Source organism: Micrasema longulum, unplaced genomic scaffold (assembly GCF_059751315.1).
Source record: "Micrasema longulum isolate JH-2025_06_02 unplaced genomic scaffold, ASM5975131v1 h1tg000287l, whole genome shotgun sequence".
Taxonomy (NCBI): Eukaryota; Metazoa; Arthropoda; class Insecta; order Trichoptera; family Brachycentridae; genus Micrasema; species Micrasema longulum.
In genome coordinates, this window is record NW_028277491.1 from 723,180 (window position 1) to 738,388 (window position 15,209).

General features: G+C 30.9%; 1 protein-coding gene across 4 annotated transcripts; it reads left to right on the forward strand.

Annotated features, from left to right (window-relative positions):
* Positions 1 to 2,370: 2,370 nt before the first annotated feature.
* Positions 2,371 to 14,957, forward strand: Pngl (N-glycanase Pngl). Of its 4 annotated transcripts, none has more exons than XM_088224505.1 (9): positions 2,371 to 2,521; positions 2,607 to 2,725; positions 2,868 to 3,033; positions 6,738 to 6,916; positions 10,250 to 10,432; positions 11,234 to 11,556; positions 12,289 to 12,569; positions 12,660 to 12,821; positions 14,143 to 14,957. In XM_088224505.1, exons 2-9 carry the CDS (start codon positions 2,696 to 2,698, stop codon positions 14,316 to 14,318), a joined length of 1,500 nt encoding a protein of 499 aa, XP_088080631.1. In that variant the 5' UTR covers positions 2,371 to 2,521; positions 2,607 to 2,695; the 3' UTR covers positions 14,319 to 14,957. The 4 variants fall into 4 exon arrangements, with proteins under 4 accessions (XP_088080631.1, XP_088080633.1, XP_088080632.1 ...); XM_088224506.1 differs by having other exon boundaries at positions 2,408 to 2,451; XM_088224507.1 differs by lacking the exon at positions 2,607 to 2,725 and having other exon boundaries at positions 2,374 to 2,451; positions 2,915 to 3,033.
* Positions 14,958 to 15,209: the final 252 nt, after the last annotated feature.

Below are 15,209 nucleotides of genomic sequence, written 5' to 3' on the forward strand. Positions count from 1 at the left end.
TTACTTTTGCTGGATTTTCCCCTAAGAGTAGCCCCTGAATAAATTTTAAATAAATACAAAATAATATAATAAATGTCAATCCACCTTCATTTTACTGTGCCGTGTGGATTTAGACGATTCGTGCAAATTGGGCTTACGAGTTCAATAAACACACACTACTGTATCTTTTGGAAGCCTTTGAATATATTGGTTTGCCTCAACTAGAATTGAGTAACCTATACCTATTTATTTAATATGCCATAATAAAGATGTACGTGCCATATGATTTATTGTGTTTCTTTTTAATCGCACGTAATTAATGAATGAATCCATTTTATTAAACCACGGTATTTTTGGCTTATATATAGCATCTGAATTAACCCCCGACCTCGCAGAGTCATGGATCTTTTTAACTTCACTCAGGTAAGGTGACCGCAGACTTTTAATTGTCAATTTCAATTCTTTAACAGAGAAACCTAGGATTTCTACTGTAGTTATAATTACCTCCATGGCGTTTTTTCTACATTGTTTTTCCCTATAAGTTGGGCAATCAAATGCGCCATAAACAGTCGTGATCGCTATAAAGAGAAATTAACTTTATAATTTCCTCCAGTTGCCATTTACGCGACATTTTCGGAAAAAAATTGTAAAACTTAAAAAAAAAAAACATTTACAACCAACAAACTTCCAAGTGACACACGCTCACGTTGAGAAAATCGGTGTCGGTTGATTCGGTGTCGGCATAAGGTCTTGTCTCCTGTCCGTGAGTGTTCATACGAGGACAATACGATGAGGCCGTTGATCAGTGTTGGGATGCCGAAAAAATAAAAATCCCAACTTGGCCATTTTCCAATTATGTTTTTAAATATCTGAAAGCATATATTATTAAAACATTTATTTTTATTCGAACAGACAAATAATAAGTAATGTTACTTATTCACAATTTCTCGTATCGGTAATGTGAGACAAGGATGACCAAGGAAGACATGACATGATCAGATACACCAAAATCTTAAGTCTGGTCTTGTCAAAATCAGGCAGAACCGAAGGGCATGTATGACAAGATGTATGAAAGTGGAAGAAACAAGGTATGTATGGTTCCAGGATAGACGTGTGTGGCAGTCCATTCTCTTTTCCTGCCCTTACGAGGAAATGGCGTGATGGTGGTAGTAGTAGTAGCATATTTTTATTTTTATTTATCTTGCTGTATGTGTATCCCAGTGACTTATTATTCAGGACTTTCGGGACTCGGGGCAACAAAAAATACATTCTTATTAAATAGCATGTTAAAATAATATTAATTAGACGAAAAAAGTATACGCAGTATTAAAGGAAAACAAAATTAAGCATTATGAATTAAAGTAGAAGTAAGAGTAAAGAAATAATATTGCTAGGATAATCTTTCGAATACTTACAAAAACTGACATTTTATAAATTTGCATTTGCATTGATTTAAGTAAGTATAATAGTAATAATAAAAAATAAATTTAGTTTAATAATTATTAATTAAAAAAATTATTTACAAAACGATGTGAATGAAAATTCTAAATAAAAGCATATCACTAATCTTAGGTTAAAACAACAAAATGTATTACTTGTTTTCATATATTATACTCTGATTATGCTTATTTACTAAACCTTTACCTATTTTATATTATCAGGCACCGTGGCGCAGTTGGTTAGACGGCTATTTGTAAAACTGGCGTCGCGGGTTCGATTACCGCCAGTTGCAAGAAAAAAATCCAAGGAAGATTTTTTTCTCAATTGGTCTGGGTGTTGTGGTGTATTTTTCATTGCCTCTTTCCATATCCCCTCTATCCCACCTGCTGACAAGCCTCAAAATAGAGGCTTAGCGGGTTATTCCTTTAAAAAAAAATATATACAGAAAGTACTGCTAACTATTAAGCTTTTTGTGTGTAAAATTCCTGCTAATGTCCTCGTTGATAAATGAAAATGTATTATTCCGTTGCTCGAAATTCCACAGATTTCTTACCTTTTTCTGAAAAACTCTCGCTGGCGGCCGCTGGCGGCCGCGTGCGGTGGTGGGGGTAGTAATTGTTCCGCCAAAATAGCTTGTCTGTCTATCTCGATGGCGATGTCCCGAGACATGTTTTTGTTCTACAATTGCTGTTTACAAGTGGACAATGGTCGAGTACTGCGCGCGGTGGTGGGGGTAATCATTGTTCCGCGGAGAATAATTTGCTCCCGGCCTGCCCGTCTATCTCGGGGGCGATGTCCAGAGACAAAGTCTTGTCCTACAAATTGCTGTTTACACGTGGTCGAGTCTTGGGACAAAACAATATTGTATTGTTCAGGTGTAAACAAGGCTTTATTGAAGTTTACACAAACCATAGAAAATAGAGTATCTTTTTTATATTATCATGTTTTTATGTCATATGTCAAAAACATGTCCACAGTCTAGATTGTCTAGAATCCTTCTTCACTCTATTGAAGTCAAAAAATGTAAAACGTGTATGTTAATATATTTTTAAACATTAAATTTAAAGAGAATACTGATAGGAGAAATTAGTTTTAAAATCGGGTATTTAAAACTTACAGGACAATTTTACATAATATTACAAATTGGATAATTGTTTTAAAAATATGTTTTGTGAATAAAATTACAGCGTTATAATTGACTTTGAACCACTTACTACTTGAACAGTAAAGATTTTGTGTGCTTTGCATATAAATACAATATTTTAAATAATTAGCTATGGAGAGTGTTCCTCGCACTTGGAATAACGTAAGTAACTAAGATAAATTATTGGTACTTACTTTATAGTAGCTCATTACCATAATTACAATAAATTGCAGAAACGTTATATCCATTTAAGCACATTAATTTTAAAATAATGTTTTCTTTAATGCCAAAAACTTTTTTGTAGGTCTCGTCTAACGCATTCCTAGAGAGTGTAGAAGTACATTTTTTCAGAGTCTTGAAGTATGAAGATCCTGAACTGGTCTTCAAAGCCAAATCATGCATTCCATTAGAAACTCTACAATTCAGGGCCATTAACCGCATGAGAGACAGACAGTCCAAAATTAAAAAAGGTACATCTTTATCTTTTCTTAAATTTCATTGAGAAATAAAATACAAAACCTTTGAAAAAATTAACCAATACTCGAATATCAAAGATAAGTTTTTATCTATTCGTATTGCCACTGTGAAATCAGTAAATAGTTGCCATCTGCCTCTGTAATAATCAGCTTCCAATTATTAAAATGTGTTAGATTTAAATAAATGTACATGCCCATCCGCCAAACAGGCTTAGTGTGAAATATAGTTCCTCTCTCCAACTTAAGCTTAAAATTCAAAAGTATGCGTTTAATTATTAAAACATTGAGTTAATATTTATAAGTCGCTAATGTGTGGATATCCTATAAACAAAGAGTGAAAAGAAAGATAACATTCATTTAAAGTATTGTTTTAGACAAAAACAAAGTATTATTTTGCAAAATATATTTCAACACCTTAAGCTCTTGTGATTTTACAACTGTACATCTGTTAAAATTGTTTAAAAATGTGTTTATTTGCGACGATCAAGTGCCGAATTTAACTATTTATTATAGAACAATATCCATAAAAAATAGTGTTACTTATCTACATTTATTAAAAAATGCAAATGACACGTTTTTCCCTGTATCACAAAAAATTAATTAAATGTCAAAAATAACACAAGATTATCTAAATCAATGTAAAATAACAATAATCAGAAATTTGAAGCGGGAAACATGTGCCTCATAATAACAAAGTTGTCAAGAAGCGGATAGATCTTTTGATACCTACACTACTTGCACACATGTGCATCTACTATCTCCCAAAAAGCAAGCAACTGTGAGCCAAATGTTTTTACAGTTATGTACTAGGAAGGGGACAATGGACCCTGCACACCTTAAATACCCACCTTTCGGTCATTGGCCACCGCGTAATAATATTTTAAGGATTGCCATCTTTGTTTAGATTTCTACCGTTTACTTTTTGTGCTGTTGCATCATGTACACTGGCCAAACTTACTAGTACTTTGCTCGATGTATTATTACTGTATTTTTTTTCATAAACTTTTAAAAATCATTTTTAAGTTGGGCGATGCGCTATGTAGCTCCATACCCTTTGGTGATCTTAGCTTTCATATTATGTCTAAATTAAACTTCAACAGTAAATGGGGTCTAGATTTTTAACCCATGCGCTCTGTAGCTGCAAGACATGTAATCTAGATTCTATTTATAAATGATTATTTATAAATTAATAACTCTACATTTTTTTGAGCAGTTTAAACGGGGGCCGTGTGCTATGTAGCTGCAAGACGTGTTGTAATCTAGCTTCCATATAATTAGAACTAGAATCCCATCCACCTATGCGCTCTGTAGCTGCAAGGCATGTTGAGATACTTATTGTACCAGAACCTTGGGGGTGATTTTCACAAAAATGATGCTATATAAATTATCATAAATAAATTAATGCCATCTGATGATGTACATATATATCCAATGACTTGTAATTAAATATACATGTTACAATAGTGAAGAGAATGGCATGATGCCCAATTACAGCACGGATCACTCAGGCCTGAGAAAAGTTGCATTTAAATTTATTATTTATGCTTTACTAAGTTAATTGAAATTAAACTTTTACTCACATTACATTTAATTAAAAAAAATATCAAAACATGTTTTAAAAATATATTTGAAATATTTTATGGATTTTTATTTCTTTAGGTGACTCAATACAATGAGTTTCGAGGCTCTGTTTTTCTCCTCATTTGTAATCCTATCTTTGTTATCTCTAGTTTCATATGCAAGTATGGCATTGTTGGTTAAATTTGAGTATATTTTTTATATGATTTAATCTCCTTTTTATGTTCATCATCATCATCATTCCATGTCCGCTTCCTAGTTGGAGCATATAGTGTACACAAAGAGCCTCTAGGCATCTCTGTCGGCGGCCAGCTCCTGTGCAATTTCCCAAGTCAGGTTCGCGTCTCGTAGTTCTGACAAACTGCCGACGAACAGTCAGCAGCGGACATCCAGGACGTCAAGAACCTGATGCCTTGTAAAGTAGACAAGCATGGTTAAGGCTCTCAGGAGGCATCCGCCCAACGTCATCACCTCTGCTTGATGACAGTTATCACCAAATTTTGCTGCATCCATTCTCTTATTACTTCATTTCTTACAAAGCCAAACCACCGCACACTCGAGATTCTTCTAAGATATCTATTCTCAAAACTCAGTATTTTGCTGTTTTGGGCCCTAGTGAGGTGCCACGATTTGCATCCGTAGAGAATAGGTACAATGCAGGCGTTATATAGGCAGCATTTGATTTTCACTGAGTAAATATCCGATCTCCAGACAGCCTTCATACTATTAAGAACTATTTAGTTTTTAGTTGACTAACCAAGTAGAATACAGTATATGTTGTCAATGAAAATTACCACATTATATTTTATTAGTTGATTTACTGTGAGAAAAGCAATTCTTTTATGCATTATTTCTACTTTTGAATAGATGATGTGTGTTGAGTATTACTCTCAATCTGTAGAATTTCAATGTTTTTGATTTCCCCTTTGTTAGATAAAAAAAGTATAGACGTACAGTTTTTTATGTGTGGGTATAAAGATAAGAATACTAGTGTTAATATCTCTTTTTTTTATTTCCTGAAAATGTACAAAATATAACAATAAATATTCAAATAAAAAGGAACTACTTTGAACAACGTCACTGGTTCATATGAATTAACCTATGATAAGAGAGTTATGGAAGATTTCTGGTTTGCTTGCTGTGAATGGACCAATCGAGATGTGAACGAGAATAAGCAGAAGAGAACCTCTGATATCACATGTGGAGTTATTTCAGAAATACAAAACTGAAAAAATCCTAGTTCTGATAAAAAAATACAAAACTATTTTTTTTAAATTTTGGCTTAGTTTAATAGTTTATTAACAAATAAAAAAAAACACTGAACTTCCACATTCCAATTTTTTTAAATTACTACTTGAGAAGGTATGGGAAAGGTGAAATTTAGTTTAAAGTTCTTGTTTTACCTCAGATATTTCTTATGTAAATGTATATGATGATGTTTTAATTTAATTTCTTTGTATTAAATACTCAACTTTCTATGTATTTCAGTTTTATGTACATATTATCACTTGGTACTATATTATTACCATACCTTTATGTAAATATTTTTCTGTCCAAAAATGAGTTTGGTGTAACTCCTAGGAATACATTTTTTAAAAAAATGATTTAATAATAATAATAAATAATGACAATTGTTTTCTATGCGTTATAGACTGTTGTGAATAATATGCGAACACCAGGTCTGTGTCATTTCGTTCTACATGCTTTCTTAATTTTTTACAGATTTTCACTCTCACCTTTTCATAATTCATAACCTTGTCATACATTAATTTCCCACACATTTGCCCAAGAGACAGCATTTGGCCCGAATTCACTTTGCTTTCATCCTTCCTCTGCCAGTTCCATGTTTTACTTCCGTGCGTAATTGTTAGGACAATTTACAAAGGTCTCAATATATTGTACTAAAAGTAATTGGAGTTCCAACTATGCATTTAATAAAAATAAAAAGAATCTTAATGTGATCACTTCGACCTGGAGGAATTATTACTCAGAGTAAGAATTTCACACTGGCGCAGACTTAAGAAAAGCACTAACCTCCTGCGTGGCGGTCTAACATACTGACCATACTGACCAAACTGACCAAATTGAAATGTGTGTAGAAGTATTAATTTATTTTTCAGATTTAACATCTGAGCCAGAAATGACATTACAGGATGCGTTACTACCGGAATTGATGACTTGGTTCAAAGAAAGTTTCTTCAACTGGGTAGACAGCCCTCCATGCAATATATGTTCCAGTTCTACTAAGTACTCGCATAACACAACTTCTCTTAGTCTGTCTGAGACTATACGGGTAGAGGTAAGAATACTTTTATTTTGTATAAACTTGAAAGAGATGGACAAAAGCAGAGTAAACCGATTAAAATTCATTTTTATTAAAATAATGTGGAATGTGTGAAATCGATATATGACAGGCACTGACATTACATAATAGACAGTTTACTTCTGTACGAGCTACATCGAAAATAAACTATTGTAACTTAAAACGAAATGGGTACCTACAAGTTTTTGCCTATGTATCGCTGTCTCAGTCCCACAACGTTACCCTTTTAACGTCGCAACTGACCATCTACCCCTGTGCCCTTCATCTCCCGCGGAGGTCTGAAGGAAATTAATAAAAAATAACTATAAATCATGTATAAATAACTATACTAGAGAAATAAACGGCCAAAAATCATTTTGTATTGATCATATCCGGACAAATATTAACGAGACTCAAAAAGCATTATCCATTTTATGGAAAACTGATATTACTGATCATCATACTTGTATATTTGTATATAAAAATAATAATTTTAAATTAGAAAATAAGAGCTCTAGTATCCATAAAAAATCGGTAATTAATATAGATCTACTTAAACAAAAATTACATTCGGAAAATTGGAATGATATTTACAACTCCTCAGATCCTGATACTTGTTCAGAAAACTTCGAAATAACATTATTGTCACATATTAATAACTGCACTGTACATTCTGTTTATTCCATAAACGCTAGAAATAGATTAATCAAACCGTGGATTACTTATGGACTGGTAAAGTCAATAAAAAACAAAGATTTTTTAAACTAACCAAAAAATATCCAAATAATAATAAAATTATAACCGACTACAAAATATACAGAAATAAACTTACCTCAATAACCAGAAAAACTAAAGAGAAATATTTTCGAGAAAAAATTATAGAAGCCGGACATGATTACAAATGTTTTTGGAATGTTATTAACAATATTAATTCCAAAAAAAATAATACATTTTCTATCAAAAACGTTTCTCACAATTCAGAACTGATTGAAGTAGGAAAATATCCAAAAAAATGTGCTGACATTTTCAATGACTATTTCTCTAATGTGGGTATAAATTTAGCAAACAAAATTAACAAATCTCAAAATCGCACTAGTAAAGATAGCAGTAATAAAATGGTTAGTAATAAGTTCTCCGATTTTGAATCAATTAGCGAAAAAAATGTGGAAAGCATAATCAAAAGTCTGAGAGTGTCAGCTAGTCCAGGATATGATAGAATTAGCGTTAAGACCATTAAAGAAATTTGTAAAGAAATAATAACTCTTATTACTTATATAATAAACAAAAGTTTAGAGAAAGGATTGTTTCCCACAATTTATAAAAAATCTATAGTTATACCAATATACAAATCTGGTGACTCAACAAACGTTACTAATTATCGACCAATATCCCTTACCTCTAATATAGCAAAAATTTTTGAAAAATCTGTTGAAAAACAACTTACAAATTTCCTTCAGAAAAACAATTTACTTAATTCACATCAGTATGGTTTTAAAGAAAATACAAGCACACAAGATGCTTTAGCTAAATTAACTTCGATCATTTATAAAAGTCTCGACGATGGTAAAAAGTGTTTAGGTTTTTTTATTGACTTAAGAAAAGCTTTTGACAGTATATCTCATGATAAACTAATTAGTAAATTAATTCAAATTGGTATTTGCGGAAATGTTTTATCTTGGTTTCAAAGTTACTTAAGAGAACGTCAACAAATAGTGAAACTTAATGACACTTTTAGTAATAAAATAATTTGTTCAGATTTTGGGATACCGCAAGGAACAGTAATTGGACCTATTTTATTTATTATATATGTTAATAATATTTTTAATATACAAAATATGAATGGTGATATTATTTCATATGCTGATGATACCGTACTCATTATAAAAGGATCTTCATGGGACGAAGTAAATTTAAAATTTAAATATAGATATTAATAAATTTAAATAATGGTTTGATGACAATATTTTGTCTCTGAATACTGAAAAAAACATATTACATCACTTTTACATTGAAAGAACAAATTATACCTCCTATAAATATTTGTATACACACAACAAAATACAATGAAGGATATCAGTTTCATAATGATAATTGCCTTCAAATTACTGAAAAAAATAGCATTAAATATTTAGGCATTATAATTGATAAAAATATAAAATGGAAGGAGCAAATAAATAATATTGTTAATAAAATGAGAAAACTTATATATGTATTTATTAGATTAAGGAATATATTAAACATCGAAAAATTAAAATCAATTTACTTTGCATTCGCCCAATCCATATTACAGTACGGAATAATCGGATGGGGTGGTGCTTTTAAAACAAATATCTTACCAGTTGAAAAAATACAAAAATTATAAAAGTTATTTTGAAAAAACCGTCTACTTTTCCCACTGTTCAATTATTTAAAAAATTTAAGGTTGATATAAAATTGCTATATAAAAAGAATTGTTTGCTTCAAATATATAAAGATAAAATAAATAGTAGTATTTCTAGGTCTCAAAACATAAGTACGCGACCTAGAACAGGTGGTAATATCTTAATTCCTAAATTAAAAACAACTACTGCACAACATCATTATACTTACAGAGGAATATTTTTCTTTAATGAAATGAACAAAGATAGTAAAAAGTACAGTCAGGAATACAATATATTTAAGAAAGAAGTAAAAAAATACATCTTTAATTCTTTTTTATGTAACACTGTTTGAAAACATCGTTAATATCTTTTTTGTAATTTATATATGTTATTTTAAAAATATTATTGATTAAAATAAAATAATCTATTGTAAGATGTCACTCCCCATTATGTACACAAGAATTGTTTATTTGTTTTACGTAATGGGAAATGTTAATGTAAATATATGTATTTGATTATTGTAAAAAATTGTATTTAGTTGTAATATTGCATTTTAATTTGTTATTAATTAGAAAAATAATAAAAAAAATTATCCCCACTACAATATTTGCCAAAGTTCACTTATAAAAGGCCTTGCACCCGCTTTAGAAGACAGTTATTTATCTCAGCTATCAGACCGCTTTCTTATTTGGAAAAGTCATGGTACAAGATATCGTCGGATTTCTGGCACAATTTAATTGGGGTACTCTTACAAGGGTCGTCGTATATGGTTACATTTTGTCCCATTTACAGTTCCTTCTGTAATAGTATGCAGAAGATTTTCAAGGCCCAAAATGTGGCCGATTTTATTGGCACATATTTTTAAATAGTACAATAAACATGAATTAGTACATTGTATTACAAATAGTATTTTATGTATGTTTTAAAGATTGTTGACAACAAAAGTTGCAATTATATTACTTTTTTATAGGTTTTTAAATGCCAAAAGTGTCAGGCAGTTACAGAGTTTCCCCGGTACAATGATCCTGGCATTCTTTTGTCAACTAGAAAAGGGAGGTGCGGTGAATGGGCTAATTGTTTCACCCTTTTATGCAGGGCTTTGGATTATGACACTAGGTTTATAGTCGATACAACGGATCATGTATGGACAGAGGTGAGCATATATTTTTTTACAATTTATCAAATATTTACACTAACCTTTCTAGAAAAATCAAAATTACTTTAAATATTTGTAGATAACAGTGATGAAGAACGTTTTTAATAATATAATATGGAAGTTAAGGCATAAACAGGGCTTGTCACCAGTCATAGTCTGGTTTGAGTGATCACTTTACACACTGTAATATTCACTAGGTCAGCATGTTTGCCTACCATGCAAGAGGCCTCGGGTTCAATTTCTGGCATAAAATAGTTATTTAAAAATGTGTTTTTACACTAGAATACATATTTCATAGTCCCTGGACTGCCTGAATCATAAGACTAATCATCCTTACCTTTAGGTAACAAAAATGATAAAGATATGCTGCAAGAAAAAGCTGATTTCTTATTATCATATTTTTTCATAAACCCTGGACTGGTGTCTGAAATATATTGATCACATTTCCTTCATATAACAAATTATAAAAATACACGGCGATTGGTGTAGGTGCTAATGTTGTGTAACCTATGCATGTACCATTAGGTGCAGAAAAATGAATTGAGAAAATATTGAAATTTTCAGTTAAAATGGACCTGAACCAAGTCTTATAGCGAAGAAGGATTATTTTTTTTAAAATTAAAAACTCTTATTAAAATGTCGTTAATTCTATTAATCCACATACTCTGCTAGTATATCCAGTTAAATTGGTTCCTTTACTACTAAACGTCCTCAATTTGATTTTGATGACCAAAACATGATGTGTAAATCAATATTATCAATGATTTTGATTTAATTTGTATATTATGAAATTATCAGGTCTATTCGTACACTAACAAAAAATGGTTGCACTGTGATCCGTGTGAAAATATCATAGATTCTCCCCTTTTGTACGAAGCAGGCTGGGGTAAGAAGTTGGAATATGTGATAGCCTATTCTAAAGATGATATTCAAGATGTCACTTGGCGGTACTCGAGCGATCATAAGTCTATATTGCGGAGAAGGAACAAATGCCCGGAACCTGATTTAGTCAACCTCATTGTGAGGTTACGCAATGAAAGGTGGAAACAGCTATCTGAAGTCAGAAAGAAGTTTCTTTCCAACAGACTGTACAAGGAGTTAGTCGAATTGATGATTGAAAGGTTGGTATATATAACATCAAACAAAATCATACAGAATAATCATCAATATTTGTAATACTTACCTAAGAGACGCTGAGTCTTTCAAGTGGGTATCTATCTAATGTGCCAATAATGCTGAGTTCATCGGGATTATCCATTGTAGTAAAAACCGCGGCCCATGCATATTGCTTACAATGCAATGGTTACCCACCTTTAGGAGAATAATTGTTTTTTTTTATTTTTTATTGTAAACAAAGAACATACAGATGCAATTTTATTTTTCAATTGAATTCTGATTAATAAGCAGTCAAATATGGCCATTAGAATACAATTTAAAAATAATAAAAATGAGCCATAGAGTTACAAAACCCGCTCTCAGAATTTTGAAAAAAAAACAAAGATAGTGATATCATTTATTCATGTTTTTAAAAATCTACAAAATATGACATATCAAAATAAATCCTCAAGTGAGTTGCAAAGCCCACTCCGACTGGTAGGTTTATTATGATATGTATATTGTAAAGCAGTTATGATTTGCTCAAAAGTAGAAAAAGCCTCCAAAGCGGGTTTTGTTACTCTTGAATAATACTTGAATTTTCAATCATAGACAGAGTGGTCAAAAGAGAGCACTTTAAGTGCTGGTTTACCAGCCGATGACTCTTGAGATGTCTATTTATCGGAATCAGATGACTCGAGTGGTATAGTAATAATAATTGTGTTTACACAATGTTTTAATAAATGACTATTTTGCAGAAAAGCGGGAAGCGATGAAAAAGTTGGGAGATCATCCGGATCATTGTCATGGAGGCTTCAAAGGCAAGAAACAAAACCTTGGACTCCTCATGTCTGGAAATTTGGGGAACACAAAGAAATTTGCATTCGATATTCTACTTCTAGAGATTTATACGAAGTCGTATTACCCGATGGTAACATCTTGGAAACGAGAAAACAATGGATGAATGGAGCATATGATGTACAAAATATATTTCGGAAAGAAGAGAGCGATTGGAAGATGGTGTATCTTGCCCGTGAAGGTATTTTTTCTTTAAAATATTTCTTGTATGTCATTTTTATGTTGGACAAAACTAAGTCAATAGTTTTTTTTCTTTTTTTCATAATTGCAGAAAACGCTGACTCAGCGAAAATAACTTGGAAGGTTATGACATATTTAAGAATGGTCATAGAATCTATAAACATAAAAACTTCTTCGAAAACATATGAATCAGGAAATGTTGGCTGGAATGTTTGCCTTAGTGATAACTGTATAATAATTCCCAAATCAGAAGGTAAAGTATTCAATATTATTAAAGGCCTAATAATTTTGAAATGTTTTATTTTTATTTGCAAATTCCTATTTCTCTTATTTTCAAGAGTTTTTTCATGTAATCATTATACCGGTGGGTAATTACTACAACTAGGTAACTTCAAAATCAGGCTTATTTTTAGTTAACCACTAAAACACATATTTGTATACTCCTCCATGCTTTTTTTTAAAAATTACCAACATATACGGCAAAATTGCCTTTTACAAAACTTATAATAAACATATTTGGTTTAATTATTTATTTAGAAACAAAAATTTAACCTAAAAATTATATAACACATTCAGTAGAAGTTTGAAACACTTTTTAAAAAATCTAAAAATCAAATTAAATAACAAAATATTTTAAAGGATAAATATAACAAGAAAATCATAAAGCACTGTTTCATATAACAATTATACTAAAGGCTTAATAATTACCATTTGCACTCTTATTTGTATAAAATTGAAGCTCAAGACAGTTGGATTCACTTTCCTAAAAAGGAAAACTTTTTTATGGTTAAATATTTTTACCATTTCATAAGAGTGAGTCCAGTGGTTTTTAATTAAAAATTTTCTTTGTTAATAAAATATTAAACTAAGCCGAAAATGTAAAAAAAAAAATTATGTAACGGTAACTTGTGCGGACATTTAAAAGTAAAATTTCATATCTGTCAAAATACACTAAAAGTTTTAAAAATGGCTACCCGAAAACTGGAAATTTATCACAACTCTATAATTGATTGGTTATTGTTCACAAGAACTCGTGACGTTTCAAAGTAGTTCGTTTTTAATTAAAACAATTTTTATAATTTTTTTCATACATTCTCGATAAATTTTGCAGTACAATTAAATGCTCTATTTTACCGCGTGTACGAAAACATTTTTTTGCATCCAATTTCCCGCAGCGCTGAACCGTTTTCATTGTTTGTTGAATAAATAATTCAATGAAAATTTGGGTCAAAAAAGTTCCTTTAATTTAAAAAAAAAATATTGATCGAAATCTAGTCATATATACAATAATACGGTTACAATATAATATGTTTGTACTTAAAACTAGACTAAAAATGATTTCAAATTTATAATTATCAGTATACATAATGAGTCATAAATAAAGTTATATTATACAAGAATAGAATTTGGAAAACCATAAATAAAATGTCTGTACATATTTACCATTGTAAATTTAAAATAAAATGAAAAAATAATATTGTATTTACTCATCACCACTCACCCACGACAACAATGCCTGCATGCTGTCGCTGCGTGTACATGTCAATAACATATTTATGATTATTTTGTTTCAGAGTCAAATTTCACATTGAAAGATATAAAAAACATCTCCGAGTTTACAGTATCTGCAAACTTTAGTGGTGGAAGTGGAAACTTAGCGTGGCAACACACGCAAATATTCCGCCAAGACATCAACTCTTGCGAATATCCACTTCAAATAACAATTCAATTTAAGGTTTCGGATACTTGATTTATATGTATTTAGATTGTGAATCCTGTTATCAGATTCTGTGATGTTGTTTTTCTTAATTCTTTATATAATTCTTCAAAATGTACCGTAATCACCTTCAACCAATTATTTCAAAACTGTGCAAAACGAAAAGCAAGTGTATAAAAGATAGGCGAGTATATCAACAGACAGATAATTGTTTAAGGGAATTTTAGAAGTCTAGATCTAAATTCCCTAAAAACAAAAAATACATTTAAAAAATAATAGATTTTTGGAGTCTCACATGTGGATGTTTCCATGCAAATAAGCTTATTTACAAGCTTCAAAATTCAAAGGAAAATGAACATAGACAAAAACTAACCATATCTGTTGAGATACTCGTTTATCTTGACATAACATAATAAGAGTGAAATTCTGCATTTGTCTACAAATATTTGGAGATTCTATTAGAAAGAGAAATTAAGTTGAGTGTCATCAGACCATGGGATCTAAAATTCCCATTGAATACTATCCAATTTTGTAATGATATATCGTTTATTTTAATACTTCTCATAAAAACTGTTTAGTGAATAAAAAAATATTTGCATTTGTACAATGTTTCATGACATTTTCAAATAGTTGTAAATAACTCAATGAGAGGAAAAGGGAATAAAATAAAAATCAGGAAAAATCATAAAAAAGTGGGGTTCGTATCCCAGACCCCCGATCTGTAAATCCGTGACACTACCACAGGACTACCAAAATGAAGTAAAGATTTCAACTGAATCAAATTTTTAATTTGTTGCAACAGAGAGGGGAATATGGGAGTCTAGGCATTTATAGGGCTTATGACCCGTCATTGGCTGGTTTAAGTAACCACTTTACACACAGTCACATTCACCATTCTGCCTATGTTTGAACATCCACATTTCC